Source organism: Hydractinia symbiolongicarpus, chromosome 7 (genome assembly GCF_029227915.1).
Source record: "Hydractinia symbiolongicarpus strain clone_291-10 chromosome 7, HSymV2.1, whole genome shotgun sequence".
Classification (NCBI taxonomy): Eukaryota; Metazoa; Cnidaria; class Hydrozoa; order Anthoathecata; family Hydractiniidae; genus Hydractinia; species Hydractinia symbiolongicarpus.
Genome location: NC_079881.1, coordinates 12,233,456 through 12,257,098, shown reverse-complemented (window position 1 = coordinate 12,257,098; position 23,643 = coordinate 12,233,456). Strand labels below are relative to the sequence as shown.

Genomic DNA, 23,643 nt, shown 5'->3' with positions numbered 1-23,643 from the left:
TTACTTCAATTTGAATTGTTAAACTAGCACCTAATTTTGACTTGTTTTTCCTCAAAATCTGGAAATTTTCCGTAATCTTTGGCGCTTCATCGTAAGTAATAAAACATATTATAATATTAATAATATTTGAACAGAATGGTAAATTTTGTCCTAAAACTGAAGTAGCTAAATGGATTTGAACAAAAATTGAACAAAGCTTCTGATGACATTACAGAAAATTATTAAAATTAATAAAATTAATTAATATTAATTAATTAATATTAATTAATTAATATTAATAATTATTATCTTATTTTGGATAGTATTAGCTCCGCGTTTACAAAAGGGGTGCTGAATCAACCATTTAAGACAAAAGTCATCTTTATTTAGGCTTGTTACAAGATGGATGATAAAACGTGAAGATGTTGATATAACTGATCAGTTTGAAAACAATTTAAAATTCTCCTCCACTGGTGTTGATAAAACAAGTCTTGTGATAAATGGCAACATTTTGAATGTAGCTGTCAATCATACATTCATGTTGAAAGTAAATTTTGAAGGCTCCACTGTAGTTTCTCAGTACATTCTTGCTATTCCAACATCTTCGAAACCTTACGGGGGTAATTGTACTGTAGAGTGAGTATCTTTTTACTTATTTGAGTTCAAATTAAATATCATGCGATTCGGGTAAGGTTTGTTAGACTTGATATATGTTGCAAATGTTTCCTCACACTATTTAAAAAAAATCTAGATGTTAAGAATTTTGGCAAAGTTCTTGTCAAATTTGTCAAATTTTATTTTTAGTGAAATTAACTTGTGCAATGGTTATCTAAAATATTTATCAGTTTTGAACACACAACATCTTTTGTAGATAATAAAATACTGCTTTGAGCATTTTTCTTACTTTTTTATTAAATTAAGGGTTGGGTCACCATTTTATGAGGTTTTCTGTAAGTTCTTGGCTGTAAAATGGGTTGGAAGAGTTTTAATAACGTTTGATGTAGCATCAAAATCAATACTTGTAGTGCTAAAGCTATATTGACAGACATATGTGAATCTTTATCATGGCGCATCCGTATTTTTCATTCTCAACAGAGAATACGGATGTGCCATGAGAAAGATTCATCTATGTATACACACCATGCGGATAAACTATCTGAGTTCATCACTAACACTTTGCCGCACGTAGTCTAGTGGGCTCGCCTGCAGTTCCCAGTTCTGGGAACCGCAGATCGATTTCCGCTGACTGCCAGGCAGTATGTTAGTAATAAGCAAAGTAGTTCTTCTTCAATATTTATATTGGCAGACTTAATTAATTATTCACAATGTTTTAAGATTAAAGAAGAATCGTTGGACCTGGATATTTTTGATGAAAGTTAATATTATATAGCTGTCATCTTGACAACATTTAGCAACAGAGCATGTTTAAAAACTTCCAGATTTAAAGGGTTACTGCCACCTTAACATGAATTTTATACCAACTATATTACTAACCAAAAATAGTGCTTAGGAAACTTTTTATAAATATCGGTCAAAGCCTATGCTGTATTTTTGGGTTTTAGCCGAAACGAAGGTTCTGCCACAGATTATTTCAAAATCAGATGTTCAGGTTGGAAAAATGACGATCAACCAACAACCTATGAATTTCGCTATGATACCGGTGCAAAGCCTGTTGCATCTCTCAGTTCAGCTGTAGAGGCTGATTATCCACTGCTAAATTCAAATTCTCTAGACCAGCCAGAATTGTCTAACATTTTGCTACCATTGGGACTGGAATCACAAAATTACACAATCAACTTGAAGTTGCGAATCATCAACAAATATGGCGCATATGCGACTCTTGATCACTTAGCTGTAGTGGTGAGATTTATTTTCTTAAAATGTGTTATGTGTAGGATAAATATTTTTTAATCCAAAACATTTTGTTTTTTAGGTCAAGCCACCGGCATTGACAGGGAATTCTTCCACTCGCTTGAATGATATTTTTGCTACGAAACCAAAAAGTAATGATTCACAAACGTTAGCTGCGTTTGTAAAATCGACTATATCTCTTGTTGACATGGAGTCAGTTTTAACACCAGAAGAAACTGAACCAATTGTTTCTGAGTATACTGGTTTACCTGATGTAGAGGCAGAAGATAAAAGGAAAAAAATCATAGAAGAACAAAAGAAACAACGAGAAAAAGTACTATATTTATGTTTACACCTAAAATATAATTTTATAATAGATAGGGTAAGATATTCTTCAGTCTGCAGGTAACATTATTTTTGTCTAACCAACGTTTAAGTTTAAATACAGGCTTTTTCATAAGCAACAAAAGATCTTCACTGAGGCTCGATATGTCCTTAATTTCTGTATTTTACAGGCTTAACTAATGCCTGCTTGCTTGTTGCCTATCTACTTGCTGTCTATCTACTTGCTGTCTATCTACTTGCAGTCTATCTACTTGCTGTCTATCTACTTGCTGTCTATCTACTTGTTGCCTATCTACTTGCTGTGTATCTACTTGCTTTTTATCTACTTGCTTTTTATCTACTTGTTGTCTATCTACTTGTTGTCTATCTACTTGCTTTTTATCTACTTGCTGCCTATCTACTTGTTATCTATCCACTTGCTGTCTATCTACTTGTTGTCTATCTACTTGCTGTCTATCTACTTGCTGTCTATCTACTTGCTGCCTATCTACTTGTTGCCTATCTACTTGCTGTCTATCTACTTGCTGTCTATCTACTTGTTGCCTATCTACTTGCTGTCTATCTACTTGCTGTCTATCTACTTGTTGTCTATCTACTTGCTGTCTATCTACTTGTTGCCTATCTACTTGCTGTGTATCTACTTGTTGCCTATCTACTTGCTTTTTATCTACTTGCTGCCTATCTACTTGCTTTTTATCTACTTGCTGCCTATCTACTTGTTGTCTATCTACTTGCTGCCTATCTACTTGTTGTCTATCTACTTGTTGTCTATCTACTTGCTGTCTATCTACTTGCTGTCTATCTACTTGTTGTCTATCTACTTGCTGTCTATCTACTTGCTGTCTATCTACTTGCTGTCTATCTACTTGCTGCCTATCTACTTGTTGTCTATCTACTTGCTGTCTATCTACTTGCTTTTTATCTACTTGTTGTCTATCTACTTGCTTTTTATCTACTTGTTGTCTATCTACTTGTTGTCTATCTACTTGCTGTCTATCTACTTGTTGTCTATCTACTTGTTGTCTATCTACTTGCTGTCTATCTACTTGCTGTCTATCTACTTGCTGTGTATCTACTTGCTGTCTATCTACTTGTTGTCTATCTACTTGCTGTCTATCTACTTGCTGCCTATCTACTTGTTGTCTATCTACTTGCTGTGTATCTACTTGCTGCCTATCTACTTGTTGTCTATCTACTTGCTGTGTATCTACTTGCTTTTTATCTACTTGCTGTGTATCTACTTGCTGCCTATCTACTTGCTGTCTATCTACTTGCTGTCTATCTACTTGCTGTCTATCTACTTGCTGTCTATCTACTTGCGGTCTATCTACTTGCTGTCTATCTACTTGCTATCTATCTACTTACGATCTATCTACTTGTTGCCTATCTACTTGCTGCCTATCTACTTGCTATCTATCTACTTGCTATCTATCTACTTACGATCTATCTACTTGCTGCCTATCTACTTGCTGTCTATCTACTTGCTATCTATCTACTTACGATCTATCTACTTGTTGCCTATCTACTTGCTGCCTATCTACTTGTTGTCTATCTACTTGCTGTCTATCTACTTGCTGTCTATCTACTTACGATCTATCTACTTGTTGCCTATCTACTTGCTGCCTATCTACTTGTTGTCTATCTACTTGCTGTCTATCTACTTGCTGTCTATCTACTTGCTGTCTATCTACTTACGATCTATCTACTTGTTGCCTATCTACTTGCTGTCTATCTACTTGTTGCCTATCTACTTGCTGTGTATCTACTTGCTTTTTATTTACTTGCTTTTTATCTACTTGCTGAGTATCTACTTGCTGTGTATCTACTTGCTTTCTATCTACTTGCTGTCTATCTACTTGATGTCTATCTACTTGCTGTCTATCTATTGCTGTTTTTAAAATCTCTGTTGTTTGTCTTTTTTTAATTAATTCTGTAGTTAATTCTGTGTGTTGGTTTACGTTGTCCTGTTTTGTTTGCTTTAGATTAGGCAGGAAATGGTTGAGTACTTACAGATAGCACCAGTTAAAAATATCCAAGATGTTAAAGTAATCGGAGATGCGCTAACATCCACGACACAAACTGGCGACGAAATATCAAATGAAATGACGGTCTCATTATTGCATTTTTACTTTATCATCTTTTTTGGTTTAGTTGTTGATACTGATGTGTTAAAGCTGTGGTTATGTTTGAAAGGCTAGCACTATTGTTCGACTTTACCAGCTTGAAATAATCCCATGAATAATTCTTAAGTAACATTTCAAAATACAAATATATACGGCCTGCGGAAATGATATCATTTTACTATAAAAAAGCTTGATTAATAACTTTAATAATTAGAATTAGAATTAATATACATTGACTAACAGTTATATGTATTTGGTATGATATGACCTGGGGTTGATTGCAAGTGCAATTTAGATTAAAAGGATGTATTATAAAATTTGTTTTATATTTTACAGTGTGTCGCAAATTTTAAACATCTTACTTTGTTAACCTTCTTGTTACTGCAAGTTAACCAACAAAATTTCCCGCAGACAGTTTTTTATATCTTCGTTGTTTCTCGCAAGAACTAATTTTGACATTTTGTTAACTAAGTACAAAAAAGCCATCGGTGTTGGTTATATATACTGTTGCGGTAAAGAAATACGTTTCGTTACAAAACTATCCTGAGTAAGTTCACTTGATTTTTATAGAAAAAAGCTATAGACGTTGTTTCAAAGCTTGCAGATGCTTTAAAATTGATTGCGGAACAGGACGTTGGGGTGTCCTATTTGGAACAATCAACAAAATCTATGCTATCTTCTATATCCAATCTAATGAAGTCAGACTTCACTGCTGCAGATAAAGTACAACCTATGGGAGGTGAATGTTACAATTTTTTAATTTTCATTTAAAACAAGTATTTTGAAAGCATGTTTTAATGCGAATTTAACACAGCGCCCTATAGTATATGCACATTCAAGATTTTCAGTTTCAATTATGTCGGTTTCGTTATGTTTTCGGTAGCATACCTTTTTAATTTTAATTACTTTAGAATCAAAATTTTTTACAGATTTAAAAGCTGACACAGAAAAGAGAAATTGCAATAATTCTAAAAGTAGAGAAAAAAGATCTAAATCGCAAACGTTTATCCCCCAAACATAAGGGCAAAGAACGCAATCGCAAAAATTTATAAAATCAACTCTTTTTAACCTGAAACAACTGTGACGCAGTATTTTTGTCGTTAAGTTATGCTTTTTACTGGTTACTAATGTAATATGTTTTTTTTTACTTTAGACATAACTGTCGACAAAAATGCACCGACTGTTTCTATCACAACGACGGCAGATTCACATAGTACTGCAACTAAAAATCAAGTAATTTCATTGTTGCATTCGTTTCCTATCTTTCCAGTCACATGCGATAGTGAAGTGACCTATGAATTAGGATTGGTCTGTCACAGCTTTTCTCCGAATCCGCTCGTTATTTTTTTATTTTTTGCAAAAGTTATTTAAAACAACAAAAGTAATTATAATGTCTCAATCGTAAACCATACATTATAAAATTTCTTGGGAAGCCGCGATACAATCATATGTTTTCATTTTTTCATTACACTTTGTTTCACTTTGGTTATTAACGACGTTACCCCAGCTAGTTGCGGTTTATTTTAGGCCCAGATAAGCAAAGAAAACATTGTTAACCTGGTCGGTAGTCTCGAAACCTATTTCAATGTGGTGAGCAAAAACAAATTGGAAGGCGAGCAGGCTAGCATTGGTAAAACAGATGCTTTCGATTTCTATTTGAACAAGGTGAAGGCGACAGACCTGTCTTCACTTAATGTGACAACTCAAGCTGACCCTGATGGTACGGGAATTTCATATGGGTTTGAACTTCCAGATAGTGAGGATATGTTCAACGTTTCTTCTCAAGGACTTGAAGTTGAAGTGCAAGTGCGTATATTTGATCTGGTGCAGTATTAATTTTTAGCCTTTAATATTTTAACATAAATTTAAAAGTTTGTTTTACCATTGTTTTAGAACAATGGGCTATGCATAATCGGAATATAATTTCCTTGTTATTGTTTTTTTACTAGAATGTTCAATACGCAAACAACGTGTTTTCATGGGATTTAAATAACTCGCGTTATATAAAGTCTGAAGTTAGTGCATTAGCTTTCAAGTCTGAAGATGGTGAACTGCCGGTTAAATCCACTTCGAAACCTATCAAAATCAAGATGAAAAACCAACTTGAAAATTTTGACAGCAAGAATGTTAGTCTTTATATGCCAGGGATGATTGCAATGGAAGGTATATCGTTACCATCAACATCGTGTAACTTTTTGTTCAATGTGCGCGCATTAAACGATTATCGTAACGTAACGATACTTACCTTGTACGTACAATATGGCAAGCGACCTACAAAAAAGGATCACGATGTCATGTTGAATATTTCATACAGCGATGGAATAGCATTGACCAAAAAATCAGGGTTTGTTAACATAACAGGTGACAATTCAACCAATGGGGAGGGTATGTCACGAGAGAGAAAATCCAACATTCGTATCTTGGATGACAACACTTTTCTGATGTGGGGTTTTAACAGTTCAACACATGCTTATTTAAACAACAGAAGGTTATACTTTGCATTTTCCTACGAAGGGCCCATGCCGGATCTTGTAAGAACGACCAATCTTTATACTTATGACATTGTAGAATCTCGAGGTGCGTTTAACTTTTCCATGAAGACGTTCTGTAGTGAATGTAGGTACTGGGATGTAGTTGAGGAGGAATGGTCTACAGAAGGTTGCAAGGTAAGTTAATAGAAGTTTTTAATCTATTTTCAATTCCTCTATACCCTATCCGTAAAAAATGTCGGCATAAAAAAGCGGTAAAAATATTAATCACCTGCGCAACTTTTAGTTTTATTGACTTATTTTGGTACTTGTTGATTGTTGATACGTGGAGTATATAACGTTTTAAATATTTAAAGTTTTGCGTTTCACTGTTCCCTAGCTTGACTTGAACTCAACATCATTGGAAACCACTGGGTGTATGTGTAACCATTTGACAGCGTTTGGTGGCTTTTATGTTGCTCCAAATCCTCTTCCAACACCATCTCTTGCATTGCTTAAAGAAGGTTACGTGCTATTAGTTGCTGTGGGTAGTGTACTTTTGCTTTACGTTGTCGGCTTGTTATTTGCAAGGAGAGCAGACAGGAGAGACGCAACGAAGGTATTAATTCTCACTGTGTTTGTTTTTATTAAACATCAGATTTTGTTTATTTTAATTTTCAACAAAATTTTATTTCATAACACCTAACTTTCCGTCTAAGAGAATATAGTAGCTGCGAGTAGCGGTAGGCAAATTCCTGGGGGTTATCCCGACGGGTATATCGCGTGGGTGATCTCCAATGGGCTAAAGAATAATTATATCAAACACTTGTACTTTTTCAACCCACCTTATACCCAACTCTTTTTATTAAACATAAAAAAGGCGTAAATGTTTTCTAGCTAAAGAACTAAAACAATGAAAGTCTCATCGAATTTTCCGTTTTTACAACAAAATATTTTTCACACAAAGTGAAGCTAAGGAAGACCTACTTTCATCTTTTAGATTGGCGTGTGCCCATTACTGGACAACAAGCCTGAAGACACCTACCTATACGAGATTACTGTGAATACTGGCAGTAGAAGATATGCTGGGACAAAATCGAATGTTTTCTTTAACGCTACAGGTATAAACACAGTCAATGTATTTCAAGCATTTTATTCAGAAAATGAGCCAGGGTGAAATTTGTATGTGTATGTGTCATAGGAGAGCACAGTGAGTCAGGAATACGGAGATTGAAAGACAAGGAACGTCAAACATTTCAACGCTCCAGTTCAGACGTTTTTATTATGAGTGCAGCAACAAGTCTCGGGGATATATCTTACATTCGTGTATGGCATGACAACAGTGGAGGAGGCTGGTATTTAAGGTATGTTTACACTCCTCATGGAAACTCGACTTAGTATTTCGATTTAGCTGTTTTTAGAGAACAGAACTGTTCGTTTTTACTTTTATATTGAACTGCTTCTTGTTCACTTGCTTCAAACTTTTACATATAACTTTTTTCTGCGAAACGTAAACAGATATAATACAATCTAATTGGTTGGTTTTTTATTAGATACAGTTTTGAATTATTTTTTTATTTTTGAAATAAAACTTTTGACGCGGTTTTGTTAACTTATCTTGTGGTCTTCTATTTTGTAAACATCACCGTTAATTTTCTTTTGTAGGAGCATGGAAATTATTGACCTTCAAACCGAAGAAACGTACATTTTCATAGCGTCACGCTGGTTATCTGTTGATCAAAACGATGGCCTGACTGACTGTTTGTTGCCAGTCTCAACAAAGGAAGAGCTAACAGACTTCAATTATTTGTTTACCAACAAAACTCGAAGGGATTTTTCCGATGCACACCTCTGGTTTTCCGTGTATGCTCGGCCACCTAGAAGTCCTTTTACTCGATGTCAAAGATTATCCGTTGCTATTTCTTTGTTGTTGTGTTCAATGGTTGCTAGTGTTATGTTTTATGGCGCAGTGCCTGATGGAAAACCTGCCGATGAGAACAAAATGGGTGCCTTTACTTTCAAATGGTCACAGGTGATAATCTTGTTAGTTATCGTTTTTTTTTTCTTTTCCAGATAGAAAAAAACGAGAAGATTTAACATTTTCTGCATGATTCTAACAAATTTGTTATAAGAGAGATATATTTTGCTATAAAAGAGATAATTGCCGAATTGCTAAATGAAGTTTACACGGGCGAGCTTTTTTTTCTTCATTTTCGATCATATTTGCGAAAGACGTACTGTAAGAGATGGATATTGAGAGATTTAGAACAAGTTTTTTATCCCAGCATCTTTAATTATCAACGAAATGTGCGTTAAAGCTGCATTTTCCCTTCACATTTTCGAATAATGAAAAACATCCGAATTGTAATGGCTTAGTAAACTCACCATACAATGGCGCCAATTTATAGGCAATTTCTATGAATTACAAAATAAGCTGAATAATGAGTTCACTATAAACGTATTTCATTATTGTATTTACCACTTAAACTTATTCAGTAGGAATGATACACCATCATACACACCGACTTGAGGAAACTTGTTTAAAACTTAAACGGGGAATTCTTTTTAGGTCTTCATAGCGTTGGTCAGCACAGCCATTACTGTTCCTGTTAACCTTCTTCTTGTTGGTATTTTTCGTTCTGTTCGGCCAGCTCGACCTGATCCAAGTTTATTCGAAGTTTCATCTGAAGAGAGCATCAATGATGACAGCTACGAGATGCAGCCTTCTCCCACTAACGAAAAGCTGATCAATGGTACCATTTTTTTCTCTTATAAAAATTAATGCCCTGTACATTAATTGTAATGCAACTGTTACTAGCCTTAGCAATTCTGTATTATATTTTATTCTAGTTCCTCCTTATTTCCTTCTATGTCTATGCAAAAAGGTTTAATTTTAAGAGAGCTTAGATTTTTAGAACCTCGATGGTGTTAACTTTCGCGGGTGAATAAATTTACAGATTGAAAATATTATATTTTACGGGCAAAAAATATGTGAGCTTCAATTTCCGCGATAGACGTAAAAACGTTATCCCGTATTATTTTCTTTAAAAAAAGATTATATTTTAAACGAATTAATACCTGTGAAAAATTAGTATCGTTATGGTAGATCGGACAAGATCCTTACTGACCGGAAAGTGTTTTGTTGAAGAAGTGAATGGTCGATATTTTTACATCAGTTTGTTCCAAACTTTAGGCGACGTCACAAGAAAGAAATCTAGCACACACATCAATATGAAAGCACCACCACCGACGCCGCCACTCGATGATGATGAAGATGATGATGAAAGTGGCAAAAGTAAGAAGAAGAAAAAGAAGAAGCCCTTCTACCTACCACATTGGTTTATCTACCCTGCATGGATACTGTGCGTACTGGTCATATTGGGTTGTGGTTTTATGGTGGTGTGGTATGGTATGGCGTTTGGAAATGCCAAATCGTTGGATTGGTTGGCCTCCATTACCATTTCTTTGGTATGGTTTTTTTAACGATATTTGAAGTTATCGTTTTCAGTTGCTATTGACAACCAATTACTTGGGCGTGTTAATTGCTTCTCATCACTGTTTCTTTTGTTTGTATTTGTTGTATAGGTGCAAGACGTGCTCCTTCTTCAACCAATAAAAGTGTTTGTCATGGCATTGTTTATTGCATTGGTTGTCAAAAAGTTGGACGAAGAAGAGAAAAGTGAAATTGAAAAACAAGTCAAAACGCTTGCCCAAAATGAAAAGTGGTTGCACAAACTGACAAAAGAAACCAGTCTGTTTGATAGAGTAGATACGACATCTTTAGAACCTCCGGATGCAGGTACTCTTCAAAGCATGCGAAGTTTGCGCCTTAAAGAAGCAAAAATGTATGCCATCTCAAGAGAGCTGGTCCTTTATCTAGTTTTCACAGTTGTTGTGTTTTTGATTGGTTTTTTGACACGTGATCACTTTGCCTACCACCAGACACGTGATATCGAGGAACTGTTACGTGTAAAAGTTCGTCCAGAATCCACATTCCCTAACACCACAGTGTTTAGCGAGGTGAGATTAAAGCTATTAATATATTAATGAATTTCCTTTTTGAATAAGCGGCGTTGAGGGGGTGCAAATCTATATTATAACACCCAACTTTTCATCAGTAAGCCAAACATGGTAGCTGCAGGACTGTAGCGCCAGGACTTTCGACTTTTCACGGGACTAGTATTTCTTCAATTTCTGATATCAAATCGTATATATTTACGTCGTTGTACTCTTTAGGTGAAAAAGTTTTGGCTCGTACGAGAATAACGCTTTTCATAAAAACGTACGTATGGGAGAGGAGGAATAGTCAAAATGACGGGGAAAAAAATGAGAGAAGGGTATGATTACACCTCTCCCAAGCGTCTTTTATTTACACAGCAAACAGGTAGCAAAGGTCAGGGCTCATCAATTGGGCTCACGGTCAGCGTACGAGGGGCAGGAAAAGTTTCAAAAGGGTCAGTACAGACTTTGAAGAAATAATCATTTCAATGATTTTTTTTGAGGGAGAATTAACATTCGCGAAGGCATAGGTGTTGATTGTTATATTTTCAAGAAGGCGTGTGTGTAGTTACAGTTTGAAATTAAACAAAGATATAAGTGATATCAAGCAAAAAAAAATTTATCACAAAAGATTATATTCTGAAGATGACTTTGGTAAAGTCGAAACATGTTAAAAATAAAACGTGTCGTAATTTTTATGAAAAGAAATTGAAGAATAAATTAACTTTTGTTGAGAAAATAAATTTTTTAAAAGTTTTTGCGGTTCCCAACTTTCGCGATTTAAAATAAAAAGTCTCTTGCGGGTAATTTTCAAGTATTCAAGAATGTGCTTGTTTTTCACTTTAGGTGCGTTCATATCAAGACTTTTGGCCGTGGGTGGACGAAATGTTGCTTCAAGAGATTTACCCAGCCAAATGGTACAACTTATCTTTGCTCTATGAGAACACAACGAATGAAGATTTCCCAGGAAAGCTGTATTTGAACGATTTAAGCTCAAAGATTGTGAATGGAGTACGATTGCGACAGGTCAGAGTAAAAACAGGTGCGTCGTATGCAGCTTGCTTAAATCGTTGTCACTTACTCGAGACGATTTTTACAGGATATAGCGACACATTTAGTTTTGTAAATTGTCACATTTTTTGAATAACATACTGAAGGAACTAAGTCAATTTTTCGATAAACTGTAAAACTTCGGTAAATTTATTACTATCCGCTGAATAAATTGCCTCGCGTCCCCGTCAAGTCACGATATGAAAATCTTGATTAAAAATTTTCCAACTTATTTCAAAAATTATTTTTAAGCTCTTTAATTTTCAGTTTTGTAGTAAAAAATGGCGAATTTAGGTGAAACGCAATTATTGAATGGCCCCTTAAATGAAATTAATCGGATTCTCGCCACAAGTGAAAGTGTAACCTAAAGTTGTTCCCTTGAAGATTGATATTTTCAAGTCTGAGTTACATTTCGACAAAATCAAATCTTGGTTTACAGAGTTTTGAACTTCTTTCTTACTTTTTTAGAATCGTGTGTTATGCCAGACTATGTCAAAAATATCATGACGATTGACTGTGCTGATTCGTATGGAGCAGCAGATGAAGAAAAGAGAGATTTTAATTACAACTGGACTAAACCCACCACATTCAAAGAAAATATCAATCCTAGTAACAAGCCATGGCGTTATCAAACCTGGCAAGACTTGGATGCTTACCCAATATGGGCAGAACTTGAAACCTACTACGGCGGTGGATATGTGGTGGAACTTTTTCCAAAATGGAACAACAAAGCTATGCTCGATCAGTTGAAAAAAAAAAGGTGGATTGACCGGCATAGTCGTGCAGTTATTGCAGAATTCGCGCTTTATAATGCCGGCACAAATTATTTTGACGCAGTTACGATTGTATTCGAGTTCCCTCCGTCTGGTGGAATTATTCATTATCAATCGATTGTAACGTTCAAATTATACCGATACACCAGTGGATACGCATTCTTCACGATTATTTGTGAAGTTTTGTTTCTTCTTTTTATGTTGTTGTTTCTCATTCGAGAAACTCGATTATTATATCGTACTGGTCTACCGTACTTTAAGGAGTTTTGGAATCTGGTGGAGCTGAGTAATTTTATTCTCTCTGTACTTGCTGTTGTGTTCTATTTTTATCGTGACACAATGGCCCGTGATCTTTTGTCTCGATTGCCCGATAAATCTCCTAATGTATTCATCAATTTTCAATTTGCTGCTTACTGGGATTTGGTGTTTACCTATATCGTCGCGCTTATCTGTTTCTTTGTTACCTTAAAGTTTATTAAGCTACTACGCTTCAATAAACGCATTTCCATGTTGTCTTCCACACTAAGAAAAGCATGGTATCCGTTAGCTATGTTTGGCATCTTATTTTTTATCATCGTCGCTGCTGTTGTTTCTTCCACCTCCATTATATTTGGAACATCATTGTATGGGTATCGAAACAATTTGAAAACTATTGCCTCCATCATCAGTTTGTTGTTAGGAAAATTCAGTTATCATCAATTCGAATCGACCAATGGTGTACTCGGGCCAATCTTTTTCTTTTCTTTTAATGTAATGGTGAATTGGATAGTGATGAATATGTTCATCTCCATCCTGAATGATGTTTTCGCAGATGTTCAAGCTGACATCGATCTTCAAGACAATGAATATGAAATGTTGGACTTTATGACGGATCATATCAAAAGTAATTACTTATTATTTTTATTATATTTATTATTATTTCTTTTACCCGTTTTCTTTGGTATAAATGCGGGCGTGTCGGAAATTAAGTGGTTCTTTCAAGATTTACTAGTTTTTAGATTCACTAGCTTTGCCAGATAAATTTGCGTCTTGTTATCTAATACAAGCCAACAATTTCCCCCCTCGACGTCTAAATATTTTCAGATATTTTGATACCTTTCATTCAGTTAGGTTTTAAAAAAAACTGTCCTGAATTGTCTGAAATAATATTTTCTATTCTCACCCAGGTTGGATTGGTCTTGGAGTTAAAAATCGAGACAAAGCAGTTGAAGATGCTTGGGTTGAAGATCGACCGAATGAGCACGACAGTGAAGTAAGCATTCGCACAACCGTGATGTCACGACGTATGGAATTAAGAAACGCCAGTCGCTCATCGTTGCGTTCCAGAAAATCGTCGTCGAAAAGGAGGTATTCCAGTAGAGGCTTAATGGGTTCGAAAGCGTGGAAGAATACCGATGTTTTAAATCGTGACACAAGCTTTTTATTGGATGACACCTTTGATGAGGAGGAGATGGACGTGACGGTCAATAAATTTGTCAATTGTGTCAATTTGTTATATTTTGATGACGTGACCGTGGCTAAAAAGATGAACGGTGTGGTAAAAGAGGAACTCACAAAAGTGTAGGATTTTGAGATATAAAAACATGCATAAATATCTAAGTTTATCAAGACGCGTGTGACCATGCACTATTATTTGTACTATAATTTATACTAATTATTTAACATTGACGTTTGTTTTCCAACGTAAAATTCAAAAGATAATGACTTCTGTATGTGTATATATAAATTAATATAAAAATTTCACCTACTTTTTTTTATCTAGCATAATGTATAATTGTCGCAATGGTATTTGTTTTTCGTAGTCAATGGAGATTAAAGGGGAGGAGTGTTCGTCTCGTTAAGTGGGAATATGTCCTTAGTTGGAAATTAACTCAAACGAAAAGAAATCAATTTATGCATGTATGTTCAGAGCATTGTTTTCAGTGTGATCAAATGTTTAAAAAGGTTTGAACTGCTTTCTCTATCCGTGTTGCTTTACTCTGTACAAAATTTATATGGAGGATTAAAGATAAAGGATAATATAAGCAAATAAAGAGAGTTTCGTTTTCTGCGTATGACTGCTTGTGTAGACAAATTATTGGCCCATTCACGATTTGTTGATAGCGAGGAGATATATATTCAATGAACTGGCCTTCTTCTACAAATTGGTTGAATAAAGTTGGATTTCTTACCATTTGCTCAACTGCTCTGACTCTTGCCGAATGTGAAGTTCGCTATCGCCTTAAATTTGGCGGTAATTACTGGGAAAAGACAGTTACCATCACCCTCTACTTCTACTAAGCGTAATCCTTTGCCATGAGGACTTGTTTCAGTATTTCAGAGTTACTTTTTGCTCAGATGTCAGGTTCTTCAACATTAAGTTAGAACACAAATCTTTGAAATGAATCACAAACAAACGAAAACAAGGGTACCTTTCTTTGAACTGTCTGTATATAATTTAGACGGTCAAACACACGAAAGATATGTTAAACGTGCCCCCTATTCCTGTCAGGTTATTTTCACAAAAGTTAATAGAAAGAGAAATCGGGAAAAGATATCCATAGCTGCTAGAACATATGAGAAGGTTCTACCATTGAAACTGGATTTTGATGCAGAAAGTGCACTAGATCAACTTGAAGTCTTTTTATTGATGCTGCCACAACGACAGGGATCAACTCGTCTTTGTTTGTAAATTTCGGCTTAAATTTGAGGTGTTTCTCTTTGTTATTCGTGCTTAAATGCGATGGCATAATATTGCAGCATATAGAGGTTGTTATCTTTCAAAAAATTCCACTTTGTTTCACAACTTGTTGTTAAAATATTCGATGATCACAGGAACCTTCGATTGTTTAGGTACAACAACAAATACCTAGAGGGGGAAAACATTTCCAATTAGCGACATGGAAATTCCAAGTAAGGACACTTTTGTTTTGACAAATAATGGAATTGTACTTGGCAAGATGAAGAATTATGTACAATGTGATAACACAATTTATCAACATCATTGAATTTAAGGAAGGACCAATGCCATGACTCTGAAACGTGAAACAGTAATTAATTAAAATGTCTGAAGTGTTGTTTTATATTTTGATATGTTATATTTTCCAATTTTTTTCCAGCCAGCTCTGATAAAATATAAAAAAAATCCTACCCTTGTTTTAGTAATTTAGTAAACTTTCCACATATTGTGATAAAAAGTAAAAGTCATTAAATTTCTAGCCTATACGTCTCCTCTAGAACAAAAGCTATTTACAATAAACAGGACGGATTGTTGAAAATTGAAGAATTTCATAAGGGCGCGAAGCGCATGAAATGGAATTCCAATTTTATTTCGTGAAATCTTCATAAGATCTACAGATTAAAATCGTATTTGCAAATCTACTCAGCATTTTAAAGCTCGGTACCAGACCTATAATGGCCTCTTCAAATATGGGAGTGATACCACATCTGGATATCATGCAAGTTAAGTCAAGAATAAAAAAAAAACAAGAAAGTTGTTTTTGATTTTGAAAGTTATTTTAAAACAAACTAACGTACAGTACTCATAATAAAAATTACAGAAATATATGCACGTCAATGTCTTGTACCACCACGGCTACTCATGAAATCAGAATTCCATTTCGGGCGCTTCGCGCCCTTATGAAATTCTTTAATTTCATTTCATGAAATCTTCATAAGATCTACAGATTAATATCGTATGTTCAAAGCTTCTTTTGTTGAAGCACTATTGCCTCGAAGGCGTTTTTATTGTTCTTTGTGATGATCAGTTTATTATAGAAATTAGTGAACGTATTTTCGCTAGACCATCTTCCCCGTTATAGTATAACCTTCACAGATAAACCACTCATATTCACAGTTGAAGTGCCAGCAGATCGCGTTGAATGAGCTGAAAAAATGTTGATATTTATTCCTACCTGACTTAGTACATATTTTAACCAACGTGCAACAGAACAAGATACAACTGGGTTATGTGGTTTGATGATACCTAATAATAATTGTGATTTATCCACTGTTCTCCACGGCCCTGAAATATTAAGATAGTCAGTTAGACACTGATATATGCATAGAGATTTATCAAGGTCACATTTTTTAAATTCAATAACAGGAGGACGCTGACCCTTTTTCCAAATTTTAGTAAGTCTGCTGAAATGAAATATGTAACTTTCGTCAGTTTTGATCATAAATTTTGTATCCAAATAACATATTCCATGCGACCTCCCTGCCGAGGTTAGTGCGAGTAACATCGCTAGTTTCTGAGTCAAAATATTAACAGAAAGCAATTTGTTATCTGCCCATTCCTGTTTGATATAATCCAGGACAGTGTTTACATCCCATATGAACCATTATTTTGGTTGTGGCGGTCTAGTATTGAACTCGCCTGAAACGAGCTGTACTATTTTCGGATGCTGGCCAACTGCTTTACCGTCAATGTGTTTATGATACGCGGATAAGGTAGACCTGTGTACATTAATGGTACGATATTCTAGGCCCCTATCAAACAAATGACCTAAATAAGATAAAATAACATTCAAAGGTGCGTCAGTGGGATCAATTTGTTGTTCACCACACCAAGAAACTCACTTGCGTAGTTTCCATTTCTGGCTTAGATCAACATGCCGTGGCTCCTAGTCTGCTATGTGATTATCTGTTTGGATTGTTTGCGCAGTGAAGAAGATTTATTTGCGATGTGTCTCTTTTAACAATTACAAATTGTGATTCCTTCCACTAACGCAACTCGCAAGTGAATAAAACGTTACGGTATATATATACAAAGAAAAATGAATTCCCTAATGGAATTAAAGCTCGTTTTTTACATAATGATATATTCTAAATATAAATCAACTTAATGGCTCCTTAAGGGAGTCATTGACGTAACTGAATAATCAAATTCAGGACAACAGGACAAATTCTTATATTATCCTTCCCTGGCAAGTACTCCACTGTTAGGAATATTGATTGGATAGACAAAACTCCCAAATTTCTTTTGCTATTTGTATTATGGTCCCATTTTTGGTTCCGCCCCTTTTCTGAATATATGCTAAAGCTGTTTTGTTGTCTGTTTGGATATAGACACTCAAGTTTTCTTTAAATTTGCAAAAGGTGAGGAGTGCAAATTTTATTATAGGTAACTCTAAAACATTTATGTGCTCCTTCTTTTCCTGGGGAGACAAAAAGCCCTTTATTCTCATTCCCTGACAATGAGCTCCCCAGCCCACCTTCGATGATGCATCTGTTGCTATTATGAGATCTGGGTTGACTCGTATGAGGCATTTCCCATTGTTCAGCCTTATGTTTTCGATCCACCACTGTAATCCCTGCTTTGCTGCAGGGTTCAGATTTATCATGGATTGGTATGACATGCCCTTGCCTATAACCATATTTGCTGGCTTGTTCAAAACTCGTTGACACATTTCTATTATGTTTTTTAGTTTGTCCTCTGGGAGAGATATGGTCATTGTCACTGTGTTTATAACCAAGCCAAAAAACTCTCCAGTTCCTGCTGTGGACTAATTGAGATTTTTCCCGGTTTATTACAAACCCGAGATTTTGTAACATGAAAATTAATGTGTCTCAACTTATTAATAATTCCTCTAATGTTTTCCCTACAACAAGAAAATCGTCCAGATACACTATAACCCTGATGTTTATTTTCCGTAAAATAGATATGGAAATTTTCAACAATTTGGTGAAGATACGGGGAGCTGGGCCTAATCCGAAACATAGGCAGATGAATTCGTATAAGTTCCCTGACCATCTGAAACGTACAAATTTCCTGGGATTTTTGTCCAGGGGGACGCAAAGATAGGTATCTTTCAGATCTAACTTGCCTGGTTGCATGATCTCTTTCAAAGGTATAAACCTTCCATTTTGAAGTGCTCATATGGCAAATAAAAATTCAGATCCTTCAGGTTTCATGACAGGTCTGTTCCCCCCAGACTTTTTTTCTACCAGGAATAACGGGCTTACAAATTGTCCTCTGGTATTGACAGCCTCCTGAATCGCCCCTTTTAATAGTAGCTAATTCACTTCCTCTTGCACTAATTTCTGTTGGTCCAGAGAATGGAGTCTGTTTCTCTTTGCTTTGTTGTGGTGGACTTTGATTCAGAGGTATACTGTGACCCCGGACCACATCCAAGATGTTTTGGTGTTTTTTTATCACTTCCCAATTTTTTTTAAAAAAATATGTTAACCTCCCTCCTATTGCATTTCTGGTTATCCCCACTGATAAATCGAATAAATTTTTTATCCCTGGATGTACATTTGTCAGATGGAGGAAGTGACACTGTCTTTTTGGAAACAAATGAGATAAAATGCTCACCTCTCTGTGTTGGAAGTCGATAGTTATCTCTTCTGATGTTGTTGTTGTTGGTGTATCCTCTGGACTTAGAAGAGAGATTGGATTGGTAGAAATGTCCCCGTTGGTTAGAACCACTAGGCCCAGGGTTCCTTCGAAAGGGTTGCTGTTGAAACACATTGTTACTTTGTCGCAATAGTTTTAATGAAGCGCTGAGGCGTTTCTCGAAATGTTTCCCAAACAATGCGCTATTCTCTGACAAGGTCTTCTTATTGTCTTCCAACACGGATTCACCTTCTTAGGTTTTTTGTATAATGACTGCAATACATTAAATTGACGCATGTATGTAAGGCCCTGGAAGCTTGTCCCAAGCAGAGTAATACAATGTTCTATTTTTCGAAGCATATCTTGCAGAACCAGTTTACTTTCCTCTGGATTGTTCCTTGCACTGTCAATTTCGGCCCAAACACTAGTTAGTGGGCCCAAGACGTTCAACACCTTGTGCTGCCAGTTATTAAGGCCCTTGTCCTACTTGATCACAGGCCCCAATCCCCTTCCAAAAAGGATATCCTTTATGTAGGAATCCAGTTTTTTTGGTTCCGTGATGTTTTCGGGGACTGGGGATTCAGCTATAAAAAAATCCTTTAGAACCTTGTTATCCACGTGGGATATCAAAGCATCATTAACATAGTTTTTCATATCTTTGGGAAGCTTCCAATGCTTCTCCTCTTTTTCTGGCCTGAATCGGTCATATCTTGGTTTTTTATTACTTGGTTCTTCAGAATCTGAATCATCAGAATCGTCGGAAGATGATGCGCTACTGGATGATAAGAATGAGCTTGATGAGCTCGAAGAGTTGCGTAAAGAAAAATGAGATCTCTTTTTTCTTCTTACTGTTCCTCTTCTTCCTTTTCTTTGATTTTTCACGATTTTTAGAAAGAACCTCGTCTTCCTTACCCCTCTTACGGCTATGGTTCCCACTACTTTTTTCTAAGTTCACACTTTTGTGTACCTGGACTCACGTCCTTCTTAGTTGTAGGACTTACGTCTTTTTTTCCTGTTGGACTCACATCCTGTTTTTCTTGGTCACCGATATTCTCGCCGTCAACACTCGAGGCATCACTCATAGTAGAGGAAGTATTAAAAAGATAAGTATAGATATAGATATATCAAATATATGAAGCTGCAAAAATACACGTCCGGTTTGTCGAGCGAGCAGATTTGAAGAGGCCATTATAGGTCTGGTACCGAGCGCTAAATACTGAGTAGATTTGCAAATACGCTATTAATCTGTAGATCTTATGAAGATTTCACGAAATGAAATTTGAGTTCACTGCTCATCGCTTACTCTAATTTTGCTGACTGAGATTTAAATTCTGGTGTTTCTGCACTAAGATCTATTTTTGTTAAAAGTTCTTACATGAAACATGACTTGTGTCTCAAAATTGACCAGGATTCTGCACCATTCGCCTCGTTGTCGAAAAGCTTAAAACCTGTAATATCGATGCTTAAAACGTGAGGACATGTTAAAAACATGTAAAGGCGATGTTAAAAACATGTGAAGACGATGTTAAAAACATGTAAAGATGATGTTAAAAACATATGAAGACGATGCTAAAAACATGTGACGACGATGTTAAGAACATGTGAGGACGATTCTAAAAATATGTGAGGACGATGTGAAAAACATGTGAAGACGATGCTAAAAACATGTGAGGACGATGTTAAAAACAGGTGAGGACAATGCTAAAAACCTGTGAAACAGCATGCTTTGTTTATGCGTGTAATTTCAAACCGTGCGGTAGGGATGGTCCCTAACTTTTAAATTTGATCCAGGACCGTTGAAACTAGGGTAGAAAAGGTTTTTTTCCCCAGCTAACATTTTTTCAGAAACTTTAAACCTTGATATTTCATCAACCGTTCGTTAAAAGCACAGGATCCCATATAATTTTTTTGACAACGGGTAAACAATATTTTTTTATAAAAAAATTGTTTACTGACATGTCTTTGCTGATGTTCTGTCTGTCTGTCTGTCTGTCTGTCTGTCTGTCTGTCTGTCTGTCTGTCTGTCTGTCTGTCTGTCTGTCTGTCTGTCTGTCTGTCTGTCTGTCTGTCTGTCTGTCTGTCTGTCTGTCTTTCTGTCTGTCTGTCTGTCTGTCTGTCTGTCTGTCTGTCTGTCTGTCTGTCTGTCTGTCTGTCTGTCTGTCTGTCTGTCTGTCTGTCTGTCTGTCTGTCTGTCTGTCTGTCTGTCTGTCTGTCTGTCTGTCTGTCTGTCTGTCTGTCTGTCTGTCTGTCTGTCTGTCTGTCTGTCTGTCTGTCTGTCTGTCTGTCTGTCTGTCTGTCTGTCTGTCTGTCTGTCTGTCTGTCTGTCTGTCTGTCTGTCTGTCTGTCTGTCTGTCTGTCTGTCTGTCTGTCTGTCTGTCTGTCTGTCTGTCTGTCTGTCTGTCTGTCTGTCTGTCTGTCTGTCTGTCTGTCTGTCTGTCTGTCTGTCTGTCTGTCTGTCTGTCTGTCTGTCTGTCTGTCTGTCTGTCTGTCTGTCTGTCTGTCTGTCTGTCTGTCTGTCTGTCTGTCTGTCTGTCTGTCTGTCTGTCTGTCTGTCTGTCTGTCTGTCTGTCTGTCTGTCTGTCTGTCTGTCTGTCTGTCTGTCTGTCTGTCTGTCTGTCTGTCTGTCTGTCTGTCTGTCTGTCTGTCTGTCTGTCTGTCTTTCTGTCTGTCTGTCTGTCTGTCTGTCTGTCTGTCTGTCTGTCTGTCTGTCTGTCTGTCTGTCTGTCTGTCTGTCTGTCTGTCTGTCTGTCTGTCTGTCTGTCTGTCTGTCTGTCTGTCTGTCTGTCTGTCTGTCTGTCTGTCTGTCTGTCTGTCTGTCTGTCTGTCTGTCTGTCTGTCTGTCTGTCTGTCTGTCTGTCTGTCTGTCTGTCTGTCTGTCTGTCTGTCTGTCTGTCTGTCTGTCTGTCTGTCTGTCTGTCTGTCTGTCTGTCTGTCTGTCTGTCTGTCTGTCTGTCTGTCTGTCTGTCTGTCTGTCTGTCTGTATTTTTAAAGTTAGTGAAGCCATTGCAGTCCAAATTTAATATGACTCAGTAATGGGTGGAAATAAATGACATCGTCTCCTGCGTGGGTAAGTAATGGTCAAAATAGGATAAATTTCCTTAAGGTGGGTTTACCAATTCGTCTTGGGAAGGGTCTACACAAAGAGGAAGGGAGTAAACAAATTTTTAAATAAATATATTTTGTACATTAGTGGGATTCTGTTGACTTCGACAAATTTTTTTGCCTTTTAAAAATAGCAGTAGCAGTACGTCTTCTTTGTCGAGAAAAGGTGCAAGTTTTGTTTGTTCACGTTTTGCAATCAAGTGATAAGAATAAAGAGATTTGCCAAATAAAATCACGTGTATAAAGCAATTTTTAATTGCGGAAATGTCCGAGTTTTCCTTGACAATCAAACCAAGCCTTAAAAATTTCGTTCAGGTTCTCAAGATAGTACAGTTGACTCTATCTATTTCGAATCCCAAGGGAAAATATTTTTTGTTCGAATTATAGAGTGATTCGAATAGTAGAAAGTCTCTTTGTTCAAGTATTCAGGTTTGAAGGGTGAAAATTCGAATTAGAGAGAGAAATCGGAATTTCTCTAAAATTGAAAAGAATCATAAATATGAAAAATAACAAAGAATGATCGATTTTTCCTTGATTCTTTTTTTCTTTTCTTAACTTTCAAGATCTAGTACACACTAATTGCTGAAAAAGTGTTAAATTTTTAATTGTTTCTTGTTAGTTAGATTTTCTAAACGCACGACTCACGTCGCTAAGGGCTTTCCTCAACTCGTCTCCAAATTTCGCAAACTTGCTGTATTCTTCGGGGATGGAAATTGCATTCGTGGCATCTTTAAAATCTGGCTTGGTCAACGTTTTGGTGGGTTCTTCGTTGTCGCGATCATCATCCTCACTATCATTATTGTCATCATGCCCACTCACTTGGACAATGTTATCTACGTCGGATACAATATCAGACTTTCTTGAACTGTTTCAAAAAATCCGGTATTTCTGAAGAGTATGTTGAGAAGGCTTTAAACGATGATGATGACCCTTCTTCGACATCCATCCCTGTTGAGCATTGTCATTGCTGTTAAGATTTGAAACTTCGGCAGTTGCAATCCTTTCTCTTTATCAAATTGGTTCTTAACTGAAGAGAACGATACTTAGCTTTGAGTGCTCTGATAACCCCCTGGTCCATAGGTTGTGGCAATTTTTCAAGAAGGAAAATAGAAGGTCATAGGAGAATCAGGGAAGTTTGCAAAGACAAATTTTTTATTTTCTAAAAGCTGACAAAGAAAACAAATGCAAAGTAGTGGTCCTTGGTAAAGCGGTAAACAAAAAAGATGGTTTGGGAATGAAGGTATTGTGTCACGTTTAATTTTCACAGCAGAAGAAAAGTACATCAGTATTCTCAAAGAAAGACTTCCTAAGATATTATAGCAAGAAATATGTACTTAGTAAATTATTATTTTAGTAAATAAAATATCAAAACAAAACTTTTCTTCCAATTGTCTATTTGTAAAAACTTTCTCAGATTTATACCATTGTCTTTTTAATATTTCGTTGTTTTACATTGAAGTAAATTCTCTAAAGGATATTATATCTGGGAATAGTTATCCACGTAATATTATTGACACGTGTGTTTTTTTAAAAAAGGTACGCACACCTAGAGTTGTTGTATCTAACTATGATGTACCTAAAAAGAAGGTTCTTATCATATTTCTTTATTTAGATTCGGCCTCATTACAGTCCAG

The 23,643-nt window shown here is 36.0% G+C and overlaps 1 protein-coding gene across 2 annotated transcripts in view; it reads left to right on the top strand.

Moving 5' to 3' along the window:
• LOC130649660 (uncharacterized) overlaps positions 1-14,335 on the top strand; it is a 39,192-nt gene extending 24,857 nt beyond the window's left edge. For both annotated transcript variants that reach the window (XM_057455998.1, XM_057455997.1), the window contains exons 12-29: positions 370-615; positions 1,542-1,839; positions 1,913-2,164; positions 4,158-4,283; positions 4,869-5,037; positions 5,452-5,531; positions 5,826-6,104; positions 6,248-6,964; positions 7,167-7,385; positions 7,767-7,887; positions 7,968-8,130; positions 8,432-8,798; positions 9,336-9,519; positions 9,960-10,234; positions 10,352-10,786; positions 11,612-11,807; positions 12,284-13,471; positions 13,755-14,335. In XM_057455998.1, the coding sequence (XP_057311981.1) occupies positions 370-615; positions 1,542-1,839; positions 1,913-2,164; positions 4,158-4,283; positions 4,869-5,037; positions 5,452-5,531; positions 5,826-6,104; positions 6,248-6,964; positions 7,167-7,385; positions 7,767-7,887; positions 7,968-8,130; positions 8,432-8,798; positions 9,336-9,519; positions 9,960-10,234; positions 10,352-10,786; positions 11,612-11,807; positions 12,284-13,471; positions 13,755-14,152 (5,713 nt within the window). In that variant the 3' untranslated portion in view covers positions 14,153-14,335. The remainder of the gene's footprint in view (positions 1-369; positions 616-1,541; positions 1,840-1,912; positions 2,165-4,157; positions 4,284-4,868; positions 5,038-5,451; positions 5,532-5,825; positions 6,105-6,247; positions 6,965-7,166; positions 7,386-7,766; positions 7,888-7,967; positions 8,131-8,431; positions 8,799-9,335; positions 9,520-9,959; positions 10,235-10,351; positions 10,787-11,611; positions 11,808-12,283; positions 13,472-13,754) is intronic.
• The last annotated feature ends 9,308 nt before the right edge of the window (positions 14,336-23,643 follow it).